This window comes from Camarhynchus parvulus, chromosome Z, assembly GCF_901933205.1.
Source record: "Camarhynchus parvulus chromosome Z, STF_HiC, whole genome shotgun sequence".
In the NCBI taxonomy this organism is placed as follows: Eukaryota; Metazoa; Chordata; class Aves; order Passeriformes; family Thraupidae; genus Camarhynchus; species Camarhynchus parvulus.
In genome coordinates, this window is record NC_044601.1 from 61950889 (window position 1) to 61965241 (window position 14353).

General features: G+C 57.2%; 2 protein-coding genes across 5 annotated transcripts; one reads left to right on the plus strand and one right to left on the minus strand.

The window, feature by feature from the left end:
- Nucleotides 1-4465: 4465 nt before the first annotated feature.
- On the minus strand, nt 4466-9702 carry GALT (galactose-1-phosphate uridylyltransferase). Of its 3 annotated transcripts, none has more exons than XM_030968769.1 (12): nt 9598-9702; nt 9140-9309; nt 8988-9063; nt 8808-8856; nt 8441-8570; nt 8104-8160; nt 7692-7814; nt 6710-6842; nt 6194-6277; nt 5355-5509; nt 5164-5256; nt 4466-4601 (listed from the first exon to the last, which is right to left on the minus strand). In XM_030968769.1, exons 1-11 carry the CDS (start codon nt 9650-9652, stop codon nt 5194-5196), a joined length of 1095 nt encoding a protein of 364 aa, XP_030824629.1. In that variant the 5' UTR covers nt 9653-9702; the 3' UTR covers nt 4466-4601; nt 5164-5193. The 3 variants fall into 3 exon arrangements, with proteins under 3 accessions (XP_030824629.1, XP_030824628.1, XP_030824631.1); XM_030968768.1 differs by having other exon boundaries at nt 4466-4632; XM_030968771.1 differs by lacking the exon at nt 9140-9309 and having other exon boundaries at nt 4466-4632; nt 9598-9683.
- An 89-nt stretch (nt 9703-9791) lies between these two features.
- Nucleotides 9792-13296, plus strand: SIGMAR1 (sigma non-opioid intracellular receptor 1). 2 transcript variants are annotated; one of them, XM_030968605.1, is made up of 4 exons: nt 9792-9962; nt 10707-10907; nt 11421-11513; nt 11777-13296. In XM_030968605.1, the coding sequence occupies exons 1-4, from the start codon at nt 9812-9814 to the stop codon at nt 12001-12003; spliced, it is 672 nt and encodes a 223-aa protein (XP_030824465.1). In that variant the 5' UTR covers nt 9792-9811; the 3' UTR covers nt 12004-13296. The 2 variants fall into 2 exon arrangements, with proteins under 2 accessions (XP_030824465.1, XP_030824466.1); XM_030968606.1 differs by lacking the exon at nt 9792-9962 and having other exon boundaries at nt 10809-10860.
- The last annotated feature ends 1057 nt before the right edge of the window (nt 13297-14353 follow it).

Genomic DNA, 14353 nt, shown 5'->3' on the forward strand with positions numbered 1-14353 from the left:
AACAGCCAGGGTGCCAAGTCCCAGCCATGCCAGATCCTGGGTGCTGCAAGGGCTCCAGCTCCTTCTCCCAGCCTCTGCACTGCTGGTGGATAACTCCCTTTTGCAGGCAAAGATTACCTTCCCTTTGGCTGCCCCTATGCCAGAGCAGTCCCCTGCTCTCCCACCCACACCTGCTCCCCTCCGTCCCCAGACAGTTTTGTTTGGGTTGAATCCAGCTGGAATCTGGATGCTCCTGGTGTTTCTCTTGCCCCAAACAGAGGCTGCTGACTCTGGGATGGGGTCCCAGGATGGGAAAGGCTCAAACCACATGCAGTGACAGGTCCCCACTGCCAAGAGCTGAAGCCCCAAGGTACCTCCCCAAACCAGGCATGCAGGAAATTTGGGGGGCCAGTGCTTACTGACCACATGGATGTTGTAATGTGACAGTATTAAATTACCTGTATTATCAGATGATTAACCAACTAAATTCCAGCCTTGGGGCTGCCATCCTGAAGTCCATGCAGAGCTTGCTAGGCAGCATCCAGACATCCCCGCTGTGTCCACCTGGGACCAGCAGCCATCCCACAGCTCATGGTGCCCAAGGGCTCTGAAAATGCCTTGCAGGAAGGACTCAGGGACCATCAGCACAGGAAAACATACCAGCTGTCTGAAACATGGGCAAAACACCTCCAAAATTGTTTCCTGCTAGTCTGAACTCCTGCCAAGGAAGCTGCCAAACCCAGGGAAGGTGCACCATGTGGCCCAGGACAAAGTAGGTGCTCTTTGCTGTCCCAGCTGCTCTTTCATGGCCAGCTAAGACAAGATCTAAAAGCGGTCTGGGTTTTTATTTGCATTCTCCTGACACAAAATCTCTCCACTGCATGGAGCCTGCCTGCTTCAGGGCACCAGAGTGTTTAGCATCTGCTTAAAATTATTAATTGTTTTCATGGTAAGTGCCTGATGATGTCTTTTAAATAGAAATGTGAGGGATTTAGCTTTCTCTCTCTCTCTGTTTCCCACCCTCCTCTCCTTCCTTTCTATATCCTTACCTCCATTTCTTCCTTTCATCCTTCCTCTCTTCCTCCCTAAAATTTCACTAATTTCTTCTAATTCCATTTCCAAACCCCCCACTCAGTGACAGCAGCAATCCTTGCAACTCAAATTCTTCTGGAAGCAGGGTTGCAGGCAGCAGCAGACAAGAAGAAACTCAACAATAAGGGCAAGTCCAATAGTAAAACTGGAATGAAATGACAGCCATTAACCTGGTATCAGGAACGACAGTAAAACTGCAGCATGGCAGGAGCCAGCAGGCCTCAACTCATAACCTTTCTTTCTGATTAAAACACACTGGTCACAGATTACCCTCCTTTGCTCAATATTTTATTGTCTCACCTGCACTGGAAGGCAGGGGGAAGAGGAAGAGGGGTGGGCAGGACTCAGGATCTGCAGCTTGTCTGCAGCTCTGCAGCCTCTGGCAGGTGCCAAGGACACAGAGACTCAACCAAAGGGCATGAACCTGCCCCAGCAGTTGCCCTCCACCATGAAGTGCTCGTGCCAAATGGTGTCTGTCCACCAGGTGCCTTCCAGACTGGCACCCCAGGCTCAACCATGGCCACAGAAGGAGTCAGTGTCAAAGCTGGGGGTGCTCTGGGTCTCCCAAACACGTAGGGCAGGTACAATGTTGGACCCAGCCACTGTTACAACCCAGGCAAGGACATTGGCTCGTTTCAGTAGAGACAAAGCTCCAGGAGCTTCGGGGAAGCCAAATCCCTTGGCAGATTGACCAATTTCTTTCAGTGGCATCAGAAAATGGGACAAAAATGAAAATAAATTCCTGGCCACACCCCCTCAAGCGTCTCTGTATATCTGGATCCCCCACTGGGTGTATCCCTCGCTTCTGGCAGAGCACAGCTTGTGCCAGCCTGGCGCAGCAGCATTCTGTCCCTTTCCTAATCCCTCACAGACCCATTAGTGCACCACAGAGGGTGCAAACACCCCTGTGGGACCCCAGTGGATTTTAACCCATTAATTCCATGCTTGAGTTCCTCTCACTCTCCCCAGCACCTGCCCTGTTCATCCTTTCAGAGCAGCTCAGGGCAGTGATTGCAGAGGAGATTTCTGCCCTCATGCTGGGAGATGGAGACTCAGGACAAGGATGACCCAGTCACAGAGATACTTCTCCCAGGATTTCCAACAGCTCCCCTGGAGAAATGAAACAGCATCAAGGAACGTCCTTATGGGGAGCCCCAATGGGCCTCAGCTCCCCTTTGATGCTCCCAGGTCCAGAACAACAGCTGGGTACCCCGCAGGCCTTCCACTCCCTCATCCCTCACCAGCTGGACTTTTTTAATCTCCTGCAATAAATCACTTTTTAATTACAAGTGGACTGCAACTACCAAAATATAAAAGGCTTGGGGCTTTACAGCACACCAGCGATAGTTCCTAATAATTGCAATGCCTTTGCATCGCCAGCAGCTCCATTTGCACCACCCTGATGCCTCCCTGTGCCACGGGAAAGGCTCATTGCTCCCTTCCAGCCTTATGCACCCCCGTGCACAAGACAAAAGTATGAGGGCAAGAGGAGGTTGGAGCTGTTGTGAGGAAGTGGGGAGCTCAGCATAACCAGGGTCAAGCTCTCACAACAGGGTGTACCCCCTCCTCCTCCTCCTCCCTAACTCCTGCTTTCACCCTGTTTCAGATTTCAGAGGGGGGATTTTGTTTTAACTAAAAAAAAAAAAAAACCCAAACTAATTCACAGGCCATCTCCGAGATTTTTTAGCAGCAGATAAACTTGAGCAGCTGGTACCTGCAGCAGAGGGCACCGTGGCACGGGCACCAGCCCCCCTGAGCACGCACTGCCTCCCCAGCCTCCATCCTAAATCACAACACAACAAACAGGCTGTTCATTAGGTGCTGTTTAATTAAGCAATATGGATCCTGCCTCGGTATTTACAATCCCACTTGCCCTGATTTATTGGAGAGAGTCCCGTTTTCAGAGACGGCGACTGTAAAGTTTAATACCGCTTGACTTAACTGCGAGTTTCATTTACGGCCGCGGGCCGAGGCGCGGCAGCCCGGGGCTGGGAGCCGCCGGGCCATTAAATCACAGCTAACTGCCCCTGCCGGGAGATGACTAGCTTCGTTACAACCGGTTCAGCGGCTAATTACCCTGAGCTGGATTGCCACACTTAAGGCAATTTGTTGCCGCTTCCCCAGGACCCTGGAGAATAAGCAGGGAAGTTGGGAAGTTGGAGCAGAGGCACTTGTTGCAATGGAAAAGGCTCATGACCGGGATGGTGGCAGAGATCAAACGGACTCTGTTTGTCCCAGGAGGGGAGAAATCAGTTTTGCAAGAGGCCACATTCCCAGCTGGGCAGCCCTGATGCCCTGGTGAGGGATGCTGTGTACAATGACAGCTCCGAGCTCAAGGGTCAGCCACCAGCTCCTCCCCACAGCCCCGGAGCACATGGGGAGGGCTGAGGTCAGGTGAGGGCATTTGTGGGCTCCGGGATGAGGCAATCAGATGGAAAGATAGGACCAGCATGTAGGAGGGCATCCAGCATCACACAGGCAGGAGGCCCTTCCATCTGTCCTAGCCCCATGGGGAGCAACGCACAGATGGGGCACAGGGAACACAGCCCTCCCCATGGACTGCTGTCTTGGAGGCAGGAGGAGAACATTTCTCTCCTTGCAAGGTATTTCTAGACCCCAGGAGCACACTCACAGACTGGACAAGCAGAGGGGTCTCATTAGAGAGCTGTAAGAATGGCTCATTAGTGACAAATAAAAACTATTTGTGATGGCGTGAGGGTTCATAGTGCTTGGCGTCCCCCCGCATCAGCTGTGGTGGCATCACTGTCCATCACCTACCCCTGCAGAGTCCCAGGGCTTTCCTGGAGGGAAAGGGAGGAGAGCAAAGACAGTGGTGAATAGAATATCCCCCATTTCAGCCCAGAGCCCAGGCTGGCACTATCCTACCCCATGGATGGGCACAGTGGAAGGGAGAGCAGCACCAGGAAGAAAGCTGGACTCCCTGGCAGCCCCCAGGTGAATGATGAGCCATCCCCTGGCAGCATCCCAGCAGCCCCTGTACCTGCAGCATGAGGGCTGCCACCCAGCAGTCCCAGCCAGAGAGGACGAGGAGGAACAGCTCCAGGGCTGAGCATCTCAGCCAGCAGCCTCCGTGCAGCAAGTCTGCCAGGGCTCAGCCCTCTCCCAGGAGCTGGCTAGGCCTTGGGCTGCATCCATTCTTCCTCTGTTTCCCACTGCTCCACAAGCCTGCAGCGCTTAGAGACAGACTCAGAGCTCCCCCCAGGGAGGAAGAGGAGGCAGCGCAGAGGCAGGGACACAAGCAACAGGTATTGGGCTGCCAGCACAACCCCTGAGCCCCGTGTTACCCCCCACTGGCAGCTGGGGTCTTCCCCAGAGACCCCAAACCTCCCACCTAGGACTGAGAGCCACGAAAACACAGGCAGAGTCACTTTGCTTCCAGGTTTTATTTTCCAGGGGGGTTGTGCCACTCCATGGGGCAGAAGAAATTCCAGTCCCACCGGTGAGACTGGACTGGTAAGGAGGGTAAGTCCTCTTTAGTGGTGGTAGGAGCATGGGGCCAGAGACAGAGCCTGGGATGGTGAAAGAGACAAGGAACACCACCTACACAAGGATGCCACAGGATTAGACCCCGAGTCCCCAAACAGGCAAAACCAGTCCCAAAAACAAGCCAAACTGTGACAAGGTTCAGGAGAATCTGGGAGTTCAGAGGGCTCACAACCGACATGAATTCCCAGACCTCGGCTGTCACCACTCCCAGCTGACTTGTGACCTCACCGAGCACACCAAATGATAAAATCTGAAACCTCTACTCTTAGTGCAGCACTGTGAAGCCCACCACTAAACCACGTCCCTAAGTGCCACACTTACACATTTTTTAAATATATTTCCAGGCAACAGTGATTCCACCACTTCCGTGGGCAGCCTGTTCCCATGTCTGACCACCCTTCTGGTGAACAAATATTCCCCAACATCCAATCTAAACCTCCCCTAGCACAACTTCAGGCTGCTCCCTCTTATCCTATCATTAGTTAGAACCTCCCTCCCTATCTGGGAGAAAAGACCAGCCCCCACGTGGCTATGACCTCCCTTCAGGTAGTGGTGGGAAGCAATAAAACCCCCTCTCACACTCACATCTGAGGACTGGATGATCTGCTGCTCCCATCACACCTCCTCAGGCCTCTTCTTGTAGTGCACCTCGGGGAGGCTCCTCAGGCGCTCGGCTGCCTGCAGGGCACAGCACAAGGGACAGCCAGGGGCTGCTCCCAGGGACAGCCCTGGCACACAGCCCCCTGGGTGCCCCAATCCCCCTGAGCTGCACTCACCTGCTCCGGGGTGAGGTCCCTCTGTGCCTGCGCCAGCATCTCGTACCCCACCATGAACTTGCGGACTGTGGCGGAGCGCAGCAGAGGGGGGTAGTAGTGGGCATGGAGCTGCCAGTGCTTGCAGTCCTCCTCCAGGTAGGAGCCTGTGGGGGCTCCTGCAGGGAGTAGATGTCAGAATTCAGGACATCTCTCTGGCTGTTCTGGATTGCCAGGACCCCTGCCAGGAGGCTCAGAGACTCTGGCACAGAGCCCAAGACACCTGTGACTTATTATGACCCATGGAAAAAGTTACCACCCTTATAGGAGGATCTGCAAGCCACAAAATTATAAGTATAATAACAATCAGTTTGTCACAGGGTGAAAAATAGATTTTTTTTGAGTTTTTAAAATGGGGGTTCAGGGGGCAAGATGGAGGGAACTGGGTGTGTCCAGCCTTTCTCCTTCTTCTTCTTGGTCTCCATCTTCTTCTGTGATGCTGGCACTTTTAAATTGGTTTAGAGCAGAAGCTCACTGTGAAACATAGGTGATAGGTATTGGAAAGTAATTGTAAATATTGTACATGTAGTTTTTAGTAGGCAGAGTGCCTCTGACTGTCCTGCTGAGCGGACCTCGGTTGGACAGGAGAGAGAATTTTATAGATAAGAAACAATAAACAACCTTGAGATCGAGAACTGAAGAGTTCTGACTCCTCCTTTGACTGCCTGACTGGGAAAAGAGACTTTCTAACACATCTTGGGGTGACTCTGACCAGCAGAGATTCCAAGAGGTAGAGGCATTGCATGAGCCACAAGGAGGAGACAGGGATGTGGATGAGAGGATTGCAGAGCCATGCCACTCACCATGCCAGCCCATGGAGTAGGGGAAGGAGACTTCGAAGAGGTTGTCGTACTTGATGAGCAGCCTCTGCATGATGGAGGCCAGGCCTGCAGGAAAGTGACAGAGATTCACACCCCAAGCTGGCCAGCAGCTTGCCAGGTGTGCAGTGGGGTCACCCGCAACACCTGTCCCTGGGTGGACATCAGTGACAGGCAGGAGGGATGCACTTGGAAATTCTCACCTCTCCTCACTCACACAGGGAGCCCGAGCAAAGCACCAGGAGAAGCCTCCCACCAAAGCAGGGAGCACCATGTGCTTCATCACCCCAAAAGGACACAAGTACCACAAGAAGCGCTAGTTCTTATCCTAACAACTAGTTCTTGTCCTAACATAACAGAGGTGCCATTCCCCTCCCCAGCTAAGCTCGGCACCTCCCACCCCAAGGACACAAGGCCTCCAGCACCAGCATGGCTGCCTCATAACAAAGGTCAAGCCCAAAGGATGTGGGATGGGGTACAACAAAGCTCAGGACCACTCACTGTCCTTCTCACTGTCACTGAGGTCCTGGAGGCGACAGACATGGCGGCGGGGCAGCAGCAGGGTCTCGTAGGGCCAGGTGGCCCAGTATGGCACCACGACCAGCCAGTCTGCATTCTCCACCACCAGCCGCTCCTGCAGGGCACAGAATCACAGAATCAGCCAGGTTGGAAAAGACTTCTGAGATCACCAAGTCCAACCTATGATCTAACACCACCTTATCAACTAAACCATAGCCCTGAATGCCACACCCAGTCTTTTTGACTACACCACCTCCCTGGGCAGCCCATTCCAATGCCCAATCACTCCTTCATTGAATAATTTTTTCCTAATGTCTAGCCTAAACTTCCCTAGCACAGCTTAAGACTGCGTCATCTTGTCCTGTCACTGGTTGCCTGGCAGAAGTGACTGACCGCCCCACTAAAACATCCTTTCAGGGAGTAGCACAGTGATAAGGTCTCCCCCAAGCCTCCTTTTATTCCAAGTTAAACAGCCCCATCTCCCCCAGCTTCTTCATAGGGCTTGTGTTTCAGATCTTCCACCAGCCTTGCTGCCTTTGACCAGATGAATTTGAGCATCTCAATGTCCTTCCTAAATTGGGGACCCAGAACTGGACACTGGCATTTAATGTGGAGCCTCACCAGTGCCAAGTACAGGGAAAGAATGACTTCCCTGGTCCTCCTGACCACACTATTCCTGATATAGGCCAGAAGCCATTGGCCTTCTTGGCCACCTGGGCACACTGCTGGCTCATGTTCAGCCAACTGCCAACCACCATCCCCACATCCCTTTCTGCCTGACCACCGTCCAGCCACTCTGTCCCCAGCCTGTAGCACCGCAGGGGGGTGTTACACACAGTGCTTGATGGGGACACACAAAGTCCCAACTCCCCAGGGCACTCCTAGGGTCCATCTCCTGTCCATGTATCCCCTCCTGGAGCCAGCTCCCAGGGAGGGGATACATGGACAACATCCATGCCTTCACCTTTCGGCGAGCCTCCTGCTCAGCATACTCCAGCAGCATGGGCACGCCGTGCTGGCTCAGGTGCTGGCGCTGGCTCCGGTCCTCCAGGCTCGCCTCGTTCGGGAGGAAGCTGCTGGCCCACACCTGGGAGGGACATTGCAGGACAGGACTGAGGCACTCATAGCCCTCATTTGCAGGGGTATCCCTAGTCCTGCTGCTCATCTGGAGGTCCCTGCTGCCACCAGGTGGAGAGTCTGGCATGTGACAGCCACAAGAGACAGTCCCCAGAGGGAGGGTGACAGGACCACCGACACTCGCTGTAAAAAGCTTCGGGGCCAGGGCAGGGTGACTGCTGTTCACATCTGCCCTCAGGGTTTGTAGGGTCACCACAGGGACTTGTAGTTCAGCCAGGTCAGAGGTGGGACAGCCTCACCTGGCAGTGGGGGTGCGGGTTGGAGCAGCCCATCATGGCTCCCTTGTTCTCGAAGATCTGTGAGAATAGGAAGAGGTGCAGCCAGCAGGCCCCAGCCACAGGGCCCCCGCTGCAGGCTGTCGTGGTGTCCCCAGCACAGCAGGGAAGCAACCTGCAGGAGGACAGAGCCTCACACCCAAGGGTGTGGAAAGGCTCAGCAGGGCTCAAAGGGCACAAAGGACACAAAACAAGAGACCCACACACAACTAGGATGCTCCCAACCCCAAGTACTGCCAGAGTACGCAGTGCTGGCCTCCCACCTTCACCCACAAAAGAGCAGCCCCCAGCAGCCCCACACCTGCACCCAGGGGTAGGAAGCACCCAGCTCCTTTGCCAGCTCCGCCCACGCATCGACGACAGCCCGGATCTCTGGCAGGGACATGAGGGGCAGCGTCAGGTCCGACCAGGGGTGGAAACACATCACCTTGCTGTAGGAGAAACACACTTATCTGCGACTGCAGATGTCTCCGGAGACCCTCACACCTTTGCTGGGCGCAGTGGGATGTGGGACAAGGGACAGGGCCAAAACCCCCAGAATTACCCCAAAACTGAGCAGCTGTGTACAGTACAGACACTGCATGAGGGGAGAACACCCAGCCCAGCACCATTCCACAGGTTTTTGACAAATTGTGTCCCAAACCTGCTGGAGCCATGTAGGTACTTACCACACACCCCGGGCTGGGGCAGCTCGAAACAAGGGGTGATCATTGTCATCTGAGGAAGGACAGAGAGGGGACAGGGAGAAAGTGCTGAGGCAGAACCCAAGCCTCTCCAGGCCGCCTTGCAGCAGCCCTAGGCCCCAAGTCGGGGGGTCCCCAGCAGCCTGCTCTGCTCCCCAAAGTTACCAGGCTCTGGAGCATCGGGCTGCAGTGCAGGGAAGTCATTTGGGAAGACGAAAGTACCCTCGTACTTGGGGTTCACCTGCCGGGGTGAGAGACGGTATGAAGGCAGGAGGGGGTGGCAGGGGCAGCCCGGGTCCCCGTGTCCCTGCTGGTACCTCGCCATTGGCCCGGGTGGCCCCAGGGCAGAGGGGGTTCTTGGGGTCCCAGCGGGGCACATCCTCGGGGGGCGGCTTCTCAAGCTGACCCTGCCAAGGGCGCTTTACCCGGTGGGCCGATACCAGCACCCAGTCGTCCCTCAGCGGGTTGTACCGAACGTGCTGGTGCTCTGTGGGCAGGGAGAGCTGTGGCACGCCCCCCCCCGCAATGGGGGTACACGTACCCCGCTCGCCCGGCCCCCTCACGGGGCAAGCAGGACGGTCTGCCTTATACACGCCACTTTATGCCCTCCCTCAGCTTCACCTCTCCCTCAGCTTCACCCCTTCCTCCCTGCCCCAGCCCGGGAGCCCCGCTGCTCTGGGCAGGGAAGGTCCCCGCAGCTCCCGCTTCCCGGGATCGTGCTGGGCCCCGCCGGGGGTCTGAGGGGAAGGATGGAGGAAGGCAACCCCATCCGTACCGCTGGCACGGAAGCGGTCACCCCCCTCCGCCGCCCCGGCCAGCGATGGCTCCATGCCTCCCCACTCCCGGAAACCCGGCGGGCTCGGCCTCCTCAGGCTCCCGCCCCGCCCCTCTGCGCCGGCGCAGCAGCCCGGGCCGTGAGTGGCGTGGCCGCGGCGGGGGCGGTCCCGGCCCGGGTCCCGCTCCCGGTGCCGGGGGCGGCGGAGCGCGGCATGGGTGCAGCGTGGGGGCGGCGGGCGCTGCGGGCCGGGCTGGCGCTGGGCGCGCTGGCGCTGCTGCTGCAGGGGCTGCGCGGGTGGCTGGCGGCTAAGCGGTACGAGTTCAGCTCTGCCGAGATCGCACAGCTCGCCCGGCACCACGCGGGTACGCGCCGCCCGTGGGGACGCGGAGGGGCGGCGGGGAGTGCGGCCGAGGAGGGATGGCGGTGGGGATGGGGATAGGCAAGGGGTTGGGGATGGAGAGAGGAGCCGGGGACGTGGCGGGGAGCGGCGGCCTGGGCTGGAGGGGGGAGGCGTAGCGGGGACGAAGGACCGAGGAGAATTCGGTACAGGGGGGCCGGGATCATGGGGGGAATGGGGAATGGAGCTGGGGTCAGGGAGAGGCAGGGAGCTGGACCTGGGCAGCAAGACTGGGAGAGGGAGGGGATCGGTACCGGGGAATAGCAACAGGAAAAGCGGGGTGGAAGATGGGACTGGAGCAAAGGGAGCCAGGGCAGCGGCATGATCCAGCCTGGTTGGGGCTGAAGCCCCAGGTGGGTGAGGCCCGGGGCTTCAGACGAGGGCTGTCCCCATAGGGCACAGGGAGTTTGGTCAGGGCTGCATGTCACCAGGACAGGGGCACTGTCACGTTATTATAACTCCCATATTGCCCAACACCTGGGACGGGCTGTAGGACTGGAGCACTCGGCGCTGCTTATCCTCTGTCACCATCCAGGCAGGCGGTGGAGCTGGGTCAGCGGGAGCTGATGGCTGGAGAGAGGAGATATCTTCCCTAGGCAGACCTCTCCAGGGGTGCACTGAAACCCTATGGCTGTGCAGGGGATCTGGGGGGGTTGGTCGGCTGAGCTTTTTCTGTGCCGGGGACTTACAGTGACCGTGGGTGCTGCAGGGCTGGACCATGAGCTGGCTTTCTCCAAGATCATTGTGGAGCTGCGAAAGAAGCACCCAGGGCACATCCTGCCAGATGAGGACCTGCAGTGGGTGTTTGTGAATGCGGGCGGGTGGATGGGCTCCATGTGCCTGCTCCATGCCTCGCTCACCGAGTACGTGCTGCTCTTCGGGACAGCTGTCGACACTGGGGGACACTCAGGTAAGCAGGGGTACCAGGCTGCTGGCAGGGGAGTTCTCAGAGCTATTTCTATTCCATTCTTCAGGTGCAGCTGGCCATGGTGTGCCCAGCACAGGGAGCCCACTGTTTTGCTACTTGTATGGGGTGAATGATGCTGGCCAAACCTTCCCTGCAAGGCGACCAGCCCCCATGGTGTCCTGCAGCATCTGCAGGTCCCTGTGTGTGACATGCTGTGTGGCCAGGACTCTGCATCCAGCTGGCAGGCGATGGCAGACATCTCATCTCCCAATACTTCAGGAGGCAGCAAATGCCAAAGAAATTGGAAATGATGGGGCTTTAGGACACCAAGCAGCCCTGGCTGGTGGTATATGGCTCTTCATACAGACAGCGAGGGTATCAGAGCTGTTGGCACTTCTTGGTGTATTGAGGCAGTGGGGCTGCCATCCTGACCCTCCAGCTCCACGATTCAGACCTGGGCTCCTGTGCTGTCCCTGGCAGGGAGGCGCTGAGGCAGTGTTGTCTGTGCTCCCACAGGTCGCTACTGGGCAGATATTTCTGACACTGTCATCTCGGGGACATTCCGGCAATGGAAGGAGGGGACCACCAGAAGTGAGATCTACTATCCAGGTAAGTGCAGCAGTATGGTGACCTGTGGGCTGCATCCATCTCTTTGGGGCTCTTCCTTTGAGCTAACAGAAGCCAAGAGCTCAGGGCAGAGCAGTTTGGGTCCCCAGTAGCACGTCCCAGCATGTCAGTGGGTGGTAGTAAGAGAAAAGGGAGTATGGCTGGGGTGGGATGGGCTCAACCCTGCAGGCCCTAATCCCATGTCTCCCATTTGGGTGGGATGTGGGGCAGCCCCTCAGAGCAGTGCTGATTGTGTGTTTTGGCAGGCGATACCATTGTGCACCAGGCGGGAGAGGCCACGTCAGTGCAGTGGAGTGCAGGCACCTGGATGGTGGAGTACGGCCGGGGCTTCATCCCCTCCACACTCGCCTTCGCCCTGGCTGACACCCTCTTCAGCACTCAGGACTTCGTCACCCTCTTCTACACCCTGCGTGTCTACGCAAAGGGGCTGCTCCTGGAAGCAAATGCCTTCTTCAGCACCTTTGGGTGCTGAGCCCGTCTCACCAGGGCACCCTGCTGAGCCCAGTTGGCTCCTTTCCCTTCCTCCCCAAGCCCAGGTTCTAGCAGAGGCAGCAGGAGATCCCCTGTGCCTTCCCCAAATTGTTCTGTCCTTTCCCCACAGGCCAACAGGGTGCCAGGACAGAGGGACCTTGGCAGTCACAGCAACACAGGACATCAGTTCTCTTTACTACCTGCCTGTCCCTCCTTTCTATCGGAGTCACGTCCTGCTTTTCCATCCCTCGGGGCTGGAGTGGCCTTGCAGTGTACAAACACCCCTGTGTGCCCTCAGCATGCAGTGGGAGAGAAGCTGGATCTGGCTGTCCCCGGGCCCTGAAAGATTTCCTCAGCTCCTGAGACATCAGGGGAACAATGCTGCCCTCGGGGCAGGGTGCACAGGGTAGACCAGACCAGAGCACCCATTGCAGAGGTCAGCCAGTGAGTCCCCCCTGTCTCTGGCAGCCTGCCGGGACTGCGGGCAGCGCAAAGTGCTGTGTCCAGCTGGCAGCATCTCCTGTGGCTCCATCCCTGCTGATGAGGGTTGGCAGCACACAGTGTCACCCTGGCACAGGGCAGGATCTGCGCTGAGAACCCCTGGCAGTGGGGGGATGCCCGGTTTCTGTGCTGGAGAGCCCCCTGCTCCCCTGTGTGTCCCCTGCTCTCAGGGTGGCTGGGGCTGGAAGGAGGGTCATTTCCCCACAGCCCGGCTTCTGTGCTGGAGGGCCCCCTGCTCCCCTGTGTGTCACCTGCCCTCGGGGGTGGCTGGGGCTGGAAGAGGGTCACTTCCCCACAGTGCTCTCCAGGCAGTGGCCCCCAAGGGGGAAACCCACCGTCTGTCGCCTTAACGGAGACCCCGTTCTGCGTGGCCTCTTGGCTATGCACGCACCTAGTGTCCTCGAGTGCCCAAATGTCTGTACTAGCTCAGGATGGGATCTCACCCCTCAAAACGCTTCCCTTGGCTGTGAGCCCCCCTGGGGACAGCCACTCTGCTCAGCTCCCGGCATGGGATCCCGGCTGCCGAGAGAGTGCTGTAATATTCCAGCCAAACCCAGATGTGCACCCTGCTTGCGCCCCTGTGGTCAGACCCGTGTGAGCTCACTGCTTGGTGGAGGGCTTTCACCTCCATTCTGCTGCCAAACACACGAGTGTGTTCCTGGCCACCCAGGCCTGTAGCATGTTGATTCTCCTGCTCCCCGGACTGTCCCTGTTCTGCTGACCAGCAGCCCTGCACATGGGCTAGTTCTTAATTTGCTACCTGAACAGAGATACCGGTAATAAAGTTGTTTATCCCACATACTTGGGTTTCTGGGTGAGTCTCTGTAGCATGCTGAGCCGTGCCACAGTGAAGGCCAGCTGCAGCCTCAGCAGCAGTACTGCTGACAGCTGGGTGTCCCCGGGGAAGCTGGTATCATCCCACTCAAGGTCCTGGGAGCTGGGAGTACATCGCTGGGCAGGATCAGCCCTGCCTCAGCTCCCGGGGAGTGGCAGAAGATGGTGCTGTTACTCCTCTCACCACCACAGTCACTGGTGACCAAAGGCTTGGGCTGGTGCCAGGTCTCTGCTTCCATGGGCAATCCCGGAGCTCGGGGGGCTCCATCCTTTTGAGGGATAGTGGCAGTGCTGAGTCTGTGGCCCCCTGAGAATGGTTGGACCCACACACAGCGGGTGGTTTTGAGAGGTTTGCACACACACACACACACACACATACAGGTGCACACATACGCTGTCAGACACATCACGCGTGTGTGCGTTCACAGATTGTGTGTGCATATAGGTAGGACACTTTTCAGGTGGGTGTGGGCACAACAGGGGGGGCTGGCACATACTTCAAAATGGCATCACGTTTATAAACAGGCATTTATCACACATTTATAAACAGGCATCTGTCCATACAGAGCAACTGCAGGTGTGTGAGTGCTGGGCCACATGTGGGTAGGACGTGTGTGCATGGGTGTAGCCGGAGTTTTGTTCCTCTGTGTGAGCATGCCCATGTAAGTGACACACGTGTGTCACACCTGTGCGTGTGCACAGCCTGCAGTGCACATGGCAGCAGGTGTGCACCCCATGGATGGGCAAGCTCTGGGTGTGTGTCTGTGTGTGTGTGTGTGCACACGCATGGGCAGGGTCTGTGTGTGCACATACGTGTGTTCTGTGGCTACCAGGCTCCCTGGCTCACCCCAGGCTGTTTCCCAGGGTTTGGCAGGGCCCCGTTGGGGCACACGAGCAGTCCCACCCGAGCTGGCCCGCGCAGCAAGGCGCTAACTCAGCAGCTCGTATCAATACCGCTCCACTTACAGCGAAGGCCGCGTAATGAAAATCCGATGGGCACGCTGGTGGGAGTAAAT

Coding starts and splice junctions, on each gene's coding strand:
- GALT (XM_030968769.1), bottom strand. CDS start 9,652: ATGGAGCCATCGCTGGCCGGGGCGGCGGAGGGGGGTGACCGCTTCCGT. Junction 7,815..8,103: donor ACCCGCACCCCCACTGCCAG/GTGAGGCTGTCC, acceptor TGTCCCTCCCAG/GTGTGGGCCAGCAGCTTCCT. Junction 6,278..6,709: donor CAGTGACAGTGAGAAGGACA/GTGAGTGGTCCT, acceptor ACTTTCCTGCAG/GCCTGGCCTCCATCATGCAG.
- SIGMAR1 (XM_030968605.1), top strand. CDS start 9,812: ATGGGTGCAGCGTGGGGGCGGCGGGCGCTGCGGGCCGGGCTGGCGCTG. Junction 9,963..10,706: donor GCTCGCCCGGCACCACGCGG/GTACGCGCCGCC, acceptor TGGGTGCTGCAG/GGCTGGACCATGAGCTGGCT. Junction 10,908..11,420: donor CGACACTGGGGGACACTCAG/GTAAGCAGGGGT, acceptor GTGCTCCCACAG/GTCGCTACTGGGCAGATATT.